General features: G+C 42.5%; 1 protein-coding gene across 2 annotated transcripts in view; it reads right to left on the reverse strand.

The window, feature by feature from the left end:
• The window catches only part of MYRF (myelin regulatory factor), a 151,935-nt gene that overhangs the window by 47,388 nt on the left and 90,914 nt on the right, over positions 1–13,633 (reverse strand). For both annotated transcript variants that reach the window (XM_084858587.1, XM_084858593.1), the window contains 2 exons: positions 10,652–10,824; positions 10,019–10,142 (listed from right to left, as the gene is read on the reverse strand). In XM_084858587.1, coding sequence (XP_084714713.1) covers positions 10,019–10,142; positions 10,652–10,824 — 297 coding nt within the window. The remainder of the gene's footprint in view (positions 1–10,018; positions 10,143–10,651; positions 10,825–13,633) is intronic.

A 13,633-nucleotide genomic window follows, 5' to 3' on the forward strand; every position in this document is an offset into this window, starting at 1 on the left:
TGGGAATCAGCAAACTAAAATGGACAAGCATGGGCGAATTTAATTCAGGTGACCATTATGTCTACTACTGTGGGCAAGAATCCCTTAGAAGAAATGGAGTAGCACTCCTAATCAACAAAAGTGTGGGAAAAGCAGTCCTAGGGTACAATCTCAAAAACGATAGAATGATCTCAGTACGAATCCAAAGCAAACCATTCAACATCACAGTAATTCAAGTCTATGCCCCAACCACTGAGGCCAAAGAAGCTGAGGTTGATCGGTTCTATGAAGACCTACAACACCTTCTAGAACTAACACCCAAAAAAGATGTCCTTTTCATCATAGGGGATTGGAATGCTAAAGCAGGAAGTAAAGAAATCACCGGGATAACAGCAAGCATGGCCTTGGTGTACAAAATGAAGCAGGACAAAAGCTAATAGAGTTTTGCCAAGAGAACACGCTGATCAGAGCAAACACTCTTTTCCAACAGCACAAGAGGCGACTTTACACATGGACATCACCAGATGGTCAATACCGAAATCAGATTGATTACGTACTTTGCAGCCAAAGATGGAGAAGCTCTATACAGTCAGTAAAAACAAGACCTGGAGCTGACTGTGGCTCAGATCATGAACTTCTTGTTGCAAAATTTCAGCTTAAATTGAAGGACGTAGGGAAAACCACTAAACCATTCAGGTATGACCTAAATCATATCCCTTATGAATATACAGTGGAGATGACGAATAGATTTAAGGGATTAGACCTGATAGACAGAGTGCCTGAGGAACTATGGATGGAGGTCCGTAACATTGTTCAGGAGGCAGCAACTCAATCCATCCCAAAGAAAAAGAAATGCAAGAAAGCCAAGTGGCTGTCTGATGAAGCTTTACAAGTAGCTGAGGAAAGAAGGAAAGCAAAAAGGAAGGGAGAAAGGGGAAGATATATCCAACTGAATGCAGAGTTCCAGAGAATAGCGAGGAGAGACAAGAAGGCTTTCTTAAATGAACAATGCAAAGAAACAGAGGAAAACAATAGAATGGGAAACACTAGAGATCTTTTCAAGAAAATTTGAGATATCGAGGGAATGTTTTGTGCAAAGACGGGCATGATAAAGGACAAAGAAGGCAGGGACCTCACAGAAGCAGATGAGATTAAGAAGAGGTGGAAAGAATACACAGAAGAACTATACAGGAAAGGTCTGAATGTCCCTGATAGCCATGATAGTGCGGTCACTGAACTTGAGCCGGACATCCTCGAGAGTGAAGTCAAGTGGGCCTTAGGAAGCATTAGTAACAACAAAGCTAGCGGAGATGACAGTATTGCAGCTGAGCTATTTAAAATCCTAAAAGATGATGCTGTTGAAGTGCTGCACTCAATATGCCAACAAATTTGGAACACTCAGCAGTGGCCACAAGACTGGAAAAGGTCAGTTTACATTCCAATTCCAAAGAAGGGCAATGCCAAGGAGTGTTCAAACTACCGTACAATTGCGCTCATTTCACATGCCAGCAAGGTGATGCTCAAAATCCTACAAGCTAGGCTTCAGCAGTATGTGAACCGAGAACTACCGGAAGTACAAGCTGGGTTCCGAAGAGGCAGAGGAGCTAGAGATCAAATCGCCAACATTCACTGGATCATGGAGAAAGCAAGAGAATTCCAGAAAAACGTCTATTTCTGCTTCACTGACTATGTTAAAGCCTTTGATTGTGTGGATCACAACAAACTCTGGCAAATTCTTAAAGAGATGGGAGTACCAGATCACCTTACCTGTCTGCAGAGAAACCTGTACGAGGGTCAAGAAGCAACAGTAAGAACCAGACATGGAACAACCAATTGGTTCAAAATTGGAAAAGGAGTACGACAAGGCTGCATATTGTCGCCCTGCTTGTTGTTGTTGTTCAGTCGTTCAGTCATGTCCGACTCTTCGTGACCCCATGGACCATAGCACGCCAGGCCTTCCTGTCCTGCGCTCTCTCCCGGAGCGTGCTCAAGTTCATATTCATTGCATCCGTGATGCTATCTAGCCATCTCATCCTCTGCCGTCCCCTTCTCCTTTTGCCGTCGCCCTGCTTATTTCACTTATATGCAGAGTACATCATGAGAAACGCCGGGCTGGATGAATCACAGGTCGGAATTAAGATAGCCGGAAGAATTATCAACAACCTCAGATATGCAGACAATACCACACTAATGGGAGAAAGCAAAGAGGATCTAAAGAGCCTCTTGTTGAGGGTGAAAGTGGAGAGTGCAAAAGCTGGTTTGAAACTCAACATTACAAAAACTAAGATCATGGCATCTGGCCCCATCACTTCCTGGCATATAGAAGGGGAAGAAATGGAAGCTGTGACAGATTTTATTTTCTTGGGCTCCAAGATCACCGCAGACGGTGACTGTAGCCATGAAATTAAAAGACGCTTGCTCCTTGGGAGGAAAGCTATGGCAAACCTAGACAGCGTAGTCAGAAGCAGAGACATCACCTTGCCGACAAAGGTCCGTATAATCAAAGCTATGGTTTTCCCAGTAGTAATGTATGGCTGTGAGAGCTGGACTATAAGGAAGGCTGAGCACCAAAGAACTGATGCTTTCGAACTGTGGTGCTGGAGAAGACCCTTACGAGTCCCCTGGACTGCAAGGAGGTCTAATCAGTCCATCCTAAAGGAAATCAACCCTGACTGCTCATTGGAAGGACAGATACTGAAGCTGATACTCAAATATTTTGGCCACCTAATGCAAAGAGGTAACTCACTGGAAAAGACCCTGATGCTGGGAAAGATTGAAGGCAAAAGGAGAAGGGGATGGCAGAGGATGAGATGGCTAGATAGCATCACCAATGCAATGAATATGAACTTGAGCACGCTCCGGGAGAGAGTGGAGGACAGGAAGGCCTGGCATGCTATGGTCCATGGGGTCACGAAGAGTTGGACATGACTTAACAACTGAACAACAACAACAACAACAAAGGGACAGCTTTCACCACAGTAAATTCAAAAGCAGCAATCAGAAAAAAATCGGTTCTCTGCTTCTATGTTGATTGCAGGGAAACCAAGCCAACAAAGATGCACACTCCATTTTCTACTGTCAGTGCCTCAGATGTATTTTGCTATTTAAAGCAAATTTAAAAATGAAAATATTATGTGGGTCCATGGTGAAAACAATGATGGCCGTTTCAGATCTAACGACATCCCATGACTGCTTTGCTGACCCCTACCAATTGCAATGAGCTTGTAACTATGCCAAAAAAATATGGAGACAAAGTTCTGAGCATTAAAATACGATGTATTCCTCAGGCTAAAACCTTTCAAGAAGTATCTGTGTTATCTCCTAAAAGTCAAGTGAAGCAATAATAGACATAGGTGCTATGAAGCACTATCAAATCCATGTGGTTAAGGGTGATATGCTAGTCCCATCACTCTTAACAGAAGGTACTTCCAGGTAAGTTTGTTTAGGATAAAAGCCTTCTAGTTGAGTGAAAAGCTCTAGGGATGGTCGAAGTGTCATTATGAACATTTTGTAACTTGAAAAATAAGGAAGCCAGACTGAGTAAGATACCATGTTTACCAAGTTAATGTAAGCAGGACTTTATTCCCAGGAGAGTTGTCATCTATATCCTCACTATTGATTATTTTTGATTTTACTGAATGTAAATAGATTGTCTCCTAGCTTAAATAAGTTTGTTTTGCTGATCAGTGTGTCATGTCAGAGTTGACAAAATTCTGTGTACCTCAAGAAAAATGAAAAACAAGGAAGCTGAGTGAACATTTAGATATATCAAGTGCCTAAAACAGTCAGAATATTGGTCCATCTAGTCCAGTGTTGTCTACTCTTATATACAGCAACATTTGAATGTCTCAGACAAAGATCTTTCCTACTCCCATTGCCCACAATTGGAGCTAGAAGTGATGGTAACTTGGACCTTTTCCATGGAGAACATGTGCTCTACCACTGATCTATGGCACTACTTCTAACACATTTGTTTTATCTCAAACTACCACCTTAACATGTGGTAGTTTGTGGAAAAGCTAATGTGGAAAATGTTTGTGGAAAAGCTAATGTGATTCCTTCCAGCAGTGGATCACTGAATTCTCTCAATTTATTAGATGTGCTAATGGAATGCCAGATTTCTGGACAAGGTTTCCACTTGCCTACAATTGACAGTTTTAACTGTCTTTTGTCCATTTTTACTGGATGAACCATTTTTAAAACCCACAAGGCAGCACAATATCTTCAGAAGAATAGGTTGTCAGGTGAATAGAAAAGAATTGTGCTCAGAAAGTAATTTTCTTCTCTCCTTATGAGACTGACTTGTTTTCAGTGGATTTAGGTAGCTCATAGCTACACCAACCTTGGGCAAAAGACATTCCTGCACTCATTTTGGGGTGGAGTTTTTTATGCATTTGAGATAAGGATCATACGAGCTGGTTAAATTGTTAAGCTTTATTACTATATGTTAGCTGAAGGGCAATATATGGTTACTGGAAATGAATTGTAGGCCTGCTTCCTTGCTATAAGACTGATATGATATTGAAATGTTAGGTTATTTATGCTGTACTGAATTGTAATATTGCCAATGTTATAGGTATAATTCTTAAGCAGAATGGGATTTGAAGTTTCTGTGTAATGGAGTTTCAATTTAATTTCTTTAAATAATCCTTTATATTTTTTTCATGTTTTTTTTTCTTCCTTCTCCTTCTTCTGTTTTCTCTTTCTTTTCCATTATTGCTGTGTCCTCTTAAGAATACTGTATTGTTGGGAAATTGTAGTTATTGATTAGGTTGTTGGTTTTGTTTATGTCATTTATAAAGTTAAAAATTAGAATAAAAAGTATTTTTAAAAAGAGAGATAAGGATCATACGCACATTCACGGGATCATTTATTCGCCTGCATAAGTGTGTGTGTGGGGGTTGATATTGACAACCTTTGGGGTGGGGTGGTGAATTCCGAGAATGTTTTGGTTGGGGCCTTACGTTTAAAGCTGAGGTGATAGGGGTCCCCCTCACTTTTTTTTTTCCACAGAAAAAACAAAGCTTCACTCCCCCTTCAAGCACCAGCTAGGCTACCATCAATTCCCTGGTGGAATTTCCTCTAATTTGGGACAGAATGATCCATGGGAATGAGACTACATCATGACATTCTTGGCCAATGGGGATAGCCATCCCCCCTGCTCCCAGAATACCCCTAGGGACAACACTAGTCATGATGGTGCATTGTTCCTATGGGGCGTTTTGCTCCAAATGCCAGCGGGCTGCTGAGGCAGCAAAGGTTCTTTTTCCTGTAAGAACCAAAAAAGGGCTAGAATCTTTTTACTTTTTGCTTATCTTGGGACAAGAAGGTTCAAAAGTACTGGACGTTGAGCTAACAGTTAAGACAAAAAGAATTAAGAATCTAAACGATCATTAAATTAAAATGATCATATCTGTATGATCCTGTAACTGAAATTTTTAATTAAAATTAAACTCATTTTTATTATCAGATCCATTATCTAGTGGCTACATAGTGTATAGCTTGATTTTATTTGATTCCACAGTTGCTGTGGAATTGTTTTTTTAACTGCATAGAGAAAGCCGTTAACTGGAATCTCTCATATTGATGTGGCCTTTGCTGGTGCAGTAAATAAATATTCTTTTCTACTCCCATTATATACCTTGAAGGAACTCAGATAAATTACCCTCCACAAGACCTTGGGAAGGCAGCCTCGGGTAGCGTGCTCTGCGTGGGCAACCTGGGCCATCCAAGGGCAGACTCCCTCTGATGCCACAGCTGGCTTTAGTGTAAATCACTGGCCCTTTCTCTCCACATTGTTCTCATGAAGCCAGATAATAATCTCGTTTTATTTTGAATCACAGACAACAAAGGTCTTTCCCTATCTCCCCAAACGGGGTAAAACAGAAGATACAAGCTGAATAGAAACCAAGGGGCAGGGAGTGTTCTTGAGAGTCGGCCATTCCCGGAATCCATCCGGCTGCTTGCCAGTTCTCTATCACCTTTCTGGAATGTGGGGAGGATCTGCAACGGTTTTCTTCTTGAACATTTGTCTCTCTCAGCCTGTAAGCTGTGTTCACTTGCTTCTCTCTACCTCTTGCTTTCACCTTATGTGGCTCCTTGTAGCTCTCCTCTGTCCCATCCCAGCTAGCCCCAAACCAGCCACCTAGACTTCCTCTTAGTTCCTCAGCTCTCCCGCTGGCTGACCCAGTAAACCATGTGCCCAGTTTCTCACTGCTCCCTTGCATCAGCCCAACCTCCCAGCTTCCCCTTGTTTACCCTTTTAGGCTCTTTTATCTTTCAAAATATTTTTATGCCACCTTTTGGCCCAGAGAAGCCCCCAAGGTGGCTTACAACTATTAAAAACAAATGCCTACATTCCTCCCTCCCTTTTGCTCCTTTTAGTTTCCTCCATCTCTGATGCTTCCAAAGTCATAGGTGCATCATAGAATTATAGGGCTGGAAGGGGCCTACAAGACCATCTTTGTCTTGCATTATCCTTATCACTTCAAATTGCATTTTACATGCCACTTCTCATTGCCCCTTCCTCATCATTTTCCCTTCCTCCACATTTTCCTCCTTTTCTATCCTTCTGTCTGGCATTACCTGCTGTAACACTTCCACTCCCCCTCCCAAGTCTAGAATTAGACTGTAAGCCCCTTGGGGGAAGAGTTTATGTAATTTGCTTAGGTTAGTTTTCAAAATGCAACATACACATAAAGTGCAGTATCCAACGGGGCGCTTACACCTCTGCCGATTCTGTTGCACTCTGCCGATGCCTTTCCACAAGCAGCACCCACCACTTGTGGAACGGAGATCTGGTGTTTCCATGGACAACCAGAAAGGAGCCAAAACACTAGTTCCTGAAATGCATACGGGAGCTCCGCCGACTTGCCCCAATCCAGAAATGAGAGTTTCCATTCGTTTTGGGGCTTTCTCTAAGAACCGTTAACTCTCTGTTGCGCAAGCGGTGGTCCTGCTTGCACAACAGAATCAGCGAGAGCCACCGCTTGCAACATAATCGGCAGGGTCATAACTGCCCTGTTGGATACTGCCCTATTGTTGCTAAACCGGGGGCTCCTTCAAAACGTGTTCAGAAACTTCAGCTGGTCCAAAATGCTGCTGCCAAACTGTTGACCGGAGCTAGCTACTGGGACCAAGCAACTACCTTGTTACAACAGCTCCATGGGCTATTAGTCCCTTCCGAGCAGAAGTCACAGGGCTGGCTATGACCTATAAAGCCCTATACGGCTTGGGACCAGGCTACCTGAAAGACTGCCTTCTCCCATACAAGCCTGCCCAGTTTCTAAGGTCTTCTTTTGAAACCACCACCTTCTGAGACATGTTTGCTGGCAAGCCAAGAGAGGGCCTTTTCAGTGGCTGTTCCCAGGTTATGGAACTCCCTCCCGAAGGAGGCTAGGCTTGCTCTCTTTCTCTGATGTTCTTCCTCCAGAAAGCAAAGATTGCTTTATATAAGAAGGCCTTTAGCCTGCAAGTGGGTCTGGTGGGTTGGGTGCTGTTTTTAATAATATTTCTTCTGTAATTGTTATGTTTTTATTGTATTTTAAGGAATTGTTTTAATCAATTTTAATTGGTTCAGTAAGCCACCCTGAGTGCCACTTTTTGGTAGAAACGTGAGCTATAAATTAAATAAATAAACCTCAATCCATATTGCATCACTTCTGCTAAGGGATGTTTCCTTTATTTTTTACTATACCAAAATCTACTCCGGTAGATTGAAGTATGTCAGATTACTTAGTATGCTTCTTTCAGATTCATCTATGATGGAAGAATCATGGTTCTTATTGCTTCCCTTAAACATCTGATGGCCTTTGCTTGCCCTATACACTCCTTCCTGCTGGCTGTTTACTCTTGTACACCTCTTTCTTCCAGTTGTATCTAGTTTAAAAACATATATACAGCCCTTTATCAATTGATTTCCAAAGCCTACTTTTCCTAATCCATTGTTTGTTACCATCAATTGCTTGTTATTTACTTATTTTGCTGTACAAGCAGCACAAGGGTTGCCTTTTTAAGAAGTGGTAGCTATTCTGGAGAAACTTCACTCACCCCTCCCTCCTTGAATGCCTGCTGCCAGAGGAGCCGTCCACCCCTCCCCTCGCCCTATAAAGAGCATCCCATGTCACCATTGCTCCTGCTCCTCCAGAGAAAGAGGAGACGTCACCTACCCTTTAAGTAGAGTCCCCCATCAATTGCTGCTAGGGGCACTTTACTGGCCATCCACTTTCCCATAAGGGCATCTCTGCTGGTCACTGGCAAGAGGATAAGTGTCTTCGGGTTTTTTCCATCAAAAGGAGCATGGGTACACTACTGCTGGAGCAAGGCTGCACATGCTACCTTTGTTTTAATATTAAAAGGTGAAATTGACAAGTTTTCCACCCTTTGCCTCTGCAGGTCCCTCTACAGCAAGGATGGGCAGCTTTAAACCTTAAGCAGCTTCTTAGGGAATAATTTAATTCTAGCTGTATATGCTGGCAACTGTCTGGTTTTAGAACTGGCCCAGCAGATCCAAAGATCTAGAGCAGGCGTGGGCAATTTGTGGCTCTCCAGATGCTTTGGCCTACAGCATTTTGCAAAAGGTAATGGCAGAGAGGAATGTTTATGCACCATCACCACACATAGCACAAACCAAACCTCCAAATCAGGTGAGACAATATGACTACATCAGTTCAGACCTCAAGCAATTGTATTAAACTTACAATGAAACATACAAAAATGGCTAAAATCAAGGATTTTTTTTAAAAAAACCCAAGACTGACACCTCAGAAAAAAACGTGAATGCAATAACTTTCAAGAAGCACTGCCTGGACTTCAGGAATGAATGGTTCAGCAAACAGTGTAGATAAAGGAGCAAAAGGTTAGTGTAGAAGTATTCACTGTCCTTATTGACAAAAGAGCTGATAATAGATCCATTCAAGATAGCATGCCCCAATTTTCTTGTTTCATCTACAATATTCTCTTGGTTTTGTTTCCCCTTCCTCAATTCTTTATTTCCTTTTTCAATGAGTGTGTGCTTCAATTTTAAATCCATAGGAGGAGTTCTTTGTCTATGTCTTTTTAATGTATTTTGTACAGCACCTAGTAATTGAAGGTGCTTGATAAGTAATGAGTAATTTATGACTACTACTAAAATTGTGTGTGTAAGAACACAACAACAGCCATGCTGGATCAGACCAAGGGTCCATCTAGTCCAGCATTCTGTTCACACAGTGGCCAACCAGCTGCCCACGGGAAACCCACAAGCAAGACATGAGTGCAACAGCATCCTGCCGCCCATGTTCCCCAGCAACTGGTGTACAAAGGCATACTGCCTCCGATACTGGAGGAAGCATATAGCCATCAGGACTAGTAGCCATTAATAGCCTTTTCCTCCAGGAATGTGTCCAACCCCCTTTTAAAGCCATCCAAATTGGTGGCCATCACTACATTCTGTGGTAGCGAATTCCATAGTTTAACTATGCCCTGTGTGAAAAAGTACTTCCTTTTATCTGTCCCGAATCTCCCACAAAGCAGCTTCATGGGATGACCCTGGGTTCTAGTATTATGAGAGAGGGAGAAAAATGTCTCCCTATTCACATTCTCTACACCATGCATAATTTTGTACATCTCTATCATGTCTCCCCTCACTCTCCTTTTTTCCAAGCTAAACAATCCCAACTGCTGTAACCTTCCCTCATAGGGGAGACACTCCAGCCCCTTAATCATTTTAGTTGCCCTTTTCTGCATTTTTTCCAGCCCTATAATATCTTTTTTTAGGTGCTGTGACCAGAACTGTACACAGTATTCCAAGTGTGGTCACTCCATAAATTTGCACAAGGGCAGTACAGAGTGTAAACAGGCAATTTAAAGAGGTATGAAGTTGTTAGGTTGTTCCTGCATGCTATATAAACCAACCTCCAGTTCCTTTGGGGAGTAAAATGTGTCAGTAAGAGCGGTACCTTCCTGAGCGAAGATAAAAGAAAGCCTATTAAAGCACCTCCCTCTCAGCTGGGACGGAGAGCATTTTGTCTATAATGATATGGATCTAATCTCTACTCACAGCTCCTTGTAGCTAGCATCATACAGTGTTGCCCACTTATTCTGCTGATGTGGCTGCCATTTTATAGACTGGTAGTTGGGGTCCAGGTAGGAGCCATTCAAGCTGTCATTGTCCTGAATCAGACCTACAGCAATAGAAAAGTGATATATTTACATATGCCTACAACTTAACGCCAACTTCCCCCTATTTATTCTTAACCCACCTTCCCATGCCTTACTCACCAAGGGACATAACCCATAATTCTCTCTTTTTCTTTGCTTTGCAACCAAGGAATAGCAAACATTTTTCAGAGGCAACCGGCAGCTGAGGCAGTGGCCAGGAAGGGGAATGTCCCCACATCTCTTTTTCCTGGGTGCCCCCTGCCCCCAATATCTGTCCTCGGCACGGTGTCCGCCATTCTTTCCACTCTGCTCCCTTCTGGGCCACCAGCACTCTTATAAATCCTTGGGAACTCTTTCCCCATTCCGTTTGGTATGACAGGATGCCTGCCAGGGGCACGCTACCATTCTGCTAACTCCACCCTGGACTGTCCCCTCCTGTACATCCATTGTGTGGAACTCTTCCCCGTTTGGAACCTGAGCAGTATCTTGATGCTGATAATACTATGAGGGAGCCAGGGCAAAGACCACATACCTGGTGAAAGTGCCCCCTGCTGATGCCAGGGAGGCGTCTGGACTCTGTCAGGGTTGAGTGGCAGAGCCCCCGTACCTGGCTCCTGCTTTATCATCCCATTGAGCATCTGGGCATTGAGAGTATTTGAGGGAGACCCTGAATGTTTCCTCTTCTTGGCAGGGTGCACTGGCAGGCTGCAGGGACCAACCACAGTAAAACAGAGAATGAGGCAGAAAGAAGCTGTCAAGAGAACATTCCAGCTTCACATTGTCTATGAACATAAGAAATAGGGGCCAAAGGATTTGAGTGGGTACATGAGGAGGGTATCAACTAGGCTCCACCATATTTCTGTAGATCAACAGAGAGTCAATCACAAGTTCTTGTTTGTTTAAACTGGTGCAAAACTGAGATGCTGATTCCAACCTAGCACAGACATTCCCTCACACTGTCTTCATATGCTGCAGGATGAAAGGTGACAACTGTCACATTTGTTCTCTCTTAGATCACTATAGTACTACACCTGTGTCTGAGCTGTACCACTTGAGACTCAAGGTGGGGACTCGCATGATTGAATTCTCCATACAATAAATAAATCCCTGGCCATAGAAAATTAGAATGTCAAGGAGAAAGACTAAGCTAGAATACAGGTCTTCAGCTGGTGGGCAGAACCTAGGGAAGGGGGAGAAATTCATTTGCTTCACACCTGAACAGGATGAAGACTATGAACTAACTTAATTTGCATTTATCAAATTAATACACAAGCTAGAACACAATTATCTTCCCAGTTTTGCACTTCTACAAATGTTTGCAATGCAGTTCTCTGATCACAAAATCTGCACACAAAATAAATTGCATTCAAAAATGTGTACATTAAGGAAAATAGCATACAAAAAGACTATTTTTTTTAATAAGGGGGAAATGCATACAAGAATGCATGCAAAATGTCCATGCATACAAAAATGCACATGAAAATGTGTAAAATTTTCATGCAGGCTTTAAAAAATCGCAAACTGATACAGTAATGGGACAGAATGAACTTGTGCTTGAAAATATGTGAACAATATAGAAAGAGGGATAGATTTGTCCATTCCCAGTAGAATCAAAATTGAGTTGCAGTCTGACTTAGATGTGTCAAACCAACAGCAGCCCTACCACACAGGTATTATAAAACAATTAAGAAGTGAATCTCATAATGCTTGTTTGTGCTAAAGGTGGGTCTCAGGTCTGAACAGGATGAAGAGCCAGAACATTTCTCTCTGACATGCTAGCTTTCTATGTGCAGAGGGGTTCTTTTCCTGTATGGAGTAGTAGTCAATTATGTAAAGCCCCCAGCTACAAGTTTGAAGTATGCTCCTTTTTCAGAAAAAGCCGTTTCTGCAGAGAGCTGTGTGAAGCAGAGAACTGTCTCTCCTTCCCCATCCATTTTCCACCTGTCAAGGACTCAAATGCATGTTTGATTGTAGAAATGGTGGGTGGGGAATGGGTTAAGTACCCCACACAGTTCCCATCTCCACCCACAAAACCCCCTCCTGAAATTGTTTGTTCTGGAAGAAAAAAGGAGGGGAGGCATCAGAGGTTTGTTACATGCATTTGTGTATATTATTTAGGTCAGTCATGATTAACTAATGTTATATAAACAATTAAATGGGCCTTTGAATGCCAAAGGCACAAATCCCTTTGGTTTAAAAATATGTGCATCACTGCTATTCCTATAGTTATTATAAGCTATTAAAAACAAAAACAAAAACGAAAGTGCTCTTAAAATGCACATTCTTTTCTATTTTGCAACTTAACCTTGAATCTATCTGAGAGCCGGCTTTTTAATCAGAGTTGGGGAATCTACAGCCCTTGGCCTAATTTCATGCAGCTGGCAGAGATGGGGTGGCAAAGAGAGAGAGAGTCAAGGAAAACTATAGAATCCTGCAATGTTGCAAACTCCGCCCACTTTGGCTCTGCCCACTGTGAGTTCTAACTTGACTTATTGCCAGCATGCAGCTCCCAACAGAACAGAAGGTTCCCTACCCATTTGGTAAGGACCTTGCCTCCCATAATAAAATCCGAAATGGCACCCCATCATATAGAAATATTTGTGCTGACACTCTGCTATACATTGCACCCAATTGTGGCACAATGGTGTCTAGACAGTGTAATTCATTTGATTTGGAGAAGAGAGAGAAGAGGGGCCTGCAGGGGCCTGACATGCAACAGGGGATTAGACTACGTGGTCTTTCGATCTCTCCTGTGATAACTCTAGCAAGGGAAATATATTCTTCCCTAGATGTTGGAGAACTAGTTAAGGTTAGATTTCTTGACTTTGGCAGAGGATAAAAGGAGTCACATGGGACATCACCAAAGAAAGATTTCTAGGAGAGCAATACAATAGGAGAGAAGAAAGGTGCTATCTTGATTCAGAAAACAGTTGAGCACAAGTGTCACAGATGGTGGTCCCGTGAATTCTGAATCCTTAGCTTCAGTCTTTGTAGGATGGTAAAAGTAGCCTGTGACATAGGTTTAATTTTCTTGGCAACCAATTGTGTTCCTCTTGAATCTCATCTTCATTACTATCATATCTTTTTACCTTCCTTCCTTGCTGGTTTTACCATAAGCTGGGAATCAAATTTTGTGTGGTTTCAATGGTGTTAAACTGGAGTGGGGTAGGTGGGAAGATAACTAGCCTTGGTACATACTTCTGGCACATCCCTGGTAACAGCATGACCCAAGATAGGTGAGGGGGGTGAGAGTGAATCAGAGGTGACAGTGGCCTAAGATGAGCTGCTTGAGGGGCTGCAGTCAGACAACTGATAGCGAGGTAAATGTGAGCAAGACTCATAGAAGACAGTGTTGGGGAACATCCCCCAAGATTCAGAGAACACAGGGGAAAAAAAGAAATAGTATTTGAACAGAAAGCTTTGTCCATGTCAGTATTACAGACTAGTGTAATATCCATTCTCTCTCCCCAAGGATCTTGCAAAGTAGTTCTGCGAGAGGGGAACTTCTCTTATG

The sequence above is a fragment of the Heloderma suspectum genome, chromosome 1 (assembly GCF_057233095.1).
Source record: "Heloderma suspectum isolate Gila_16-S chromosome 1, 16-S_ref, whole genome shotgun sequence".
In the NCBI taxonomy this organism is placed as follows: Eukaryota; Metazoa; Chordata; class Lepidosauria; order Squamata; family Helodermatidae; genus Heloderma; species Heloderma suspectum.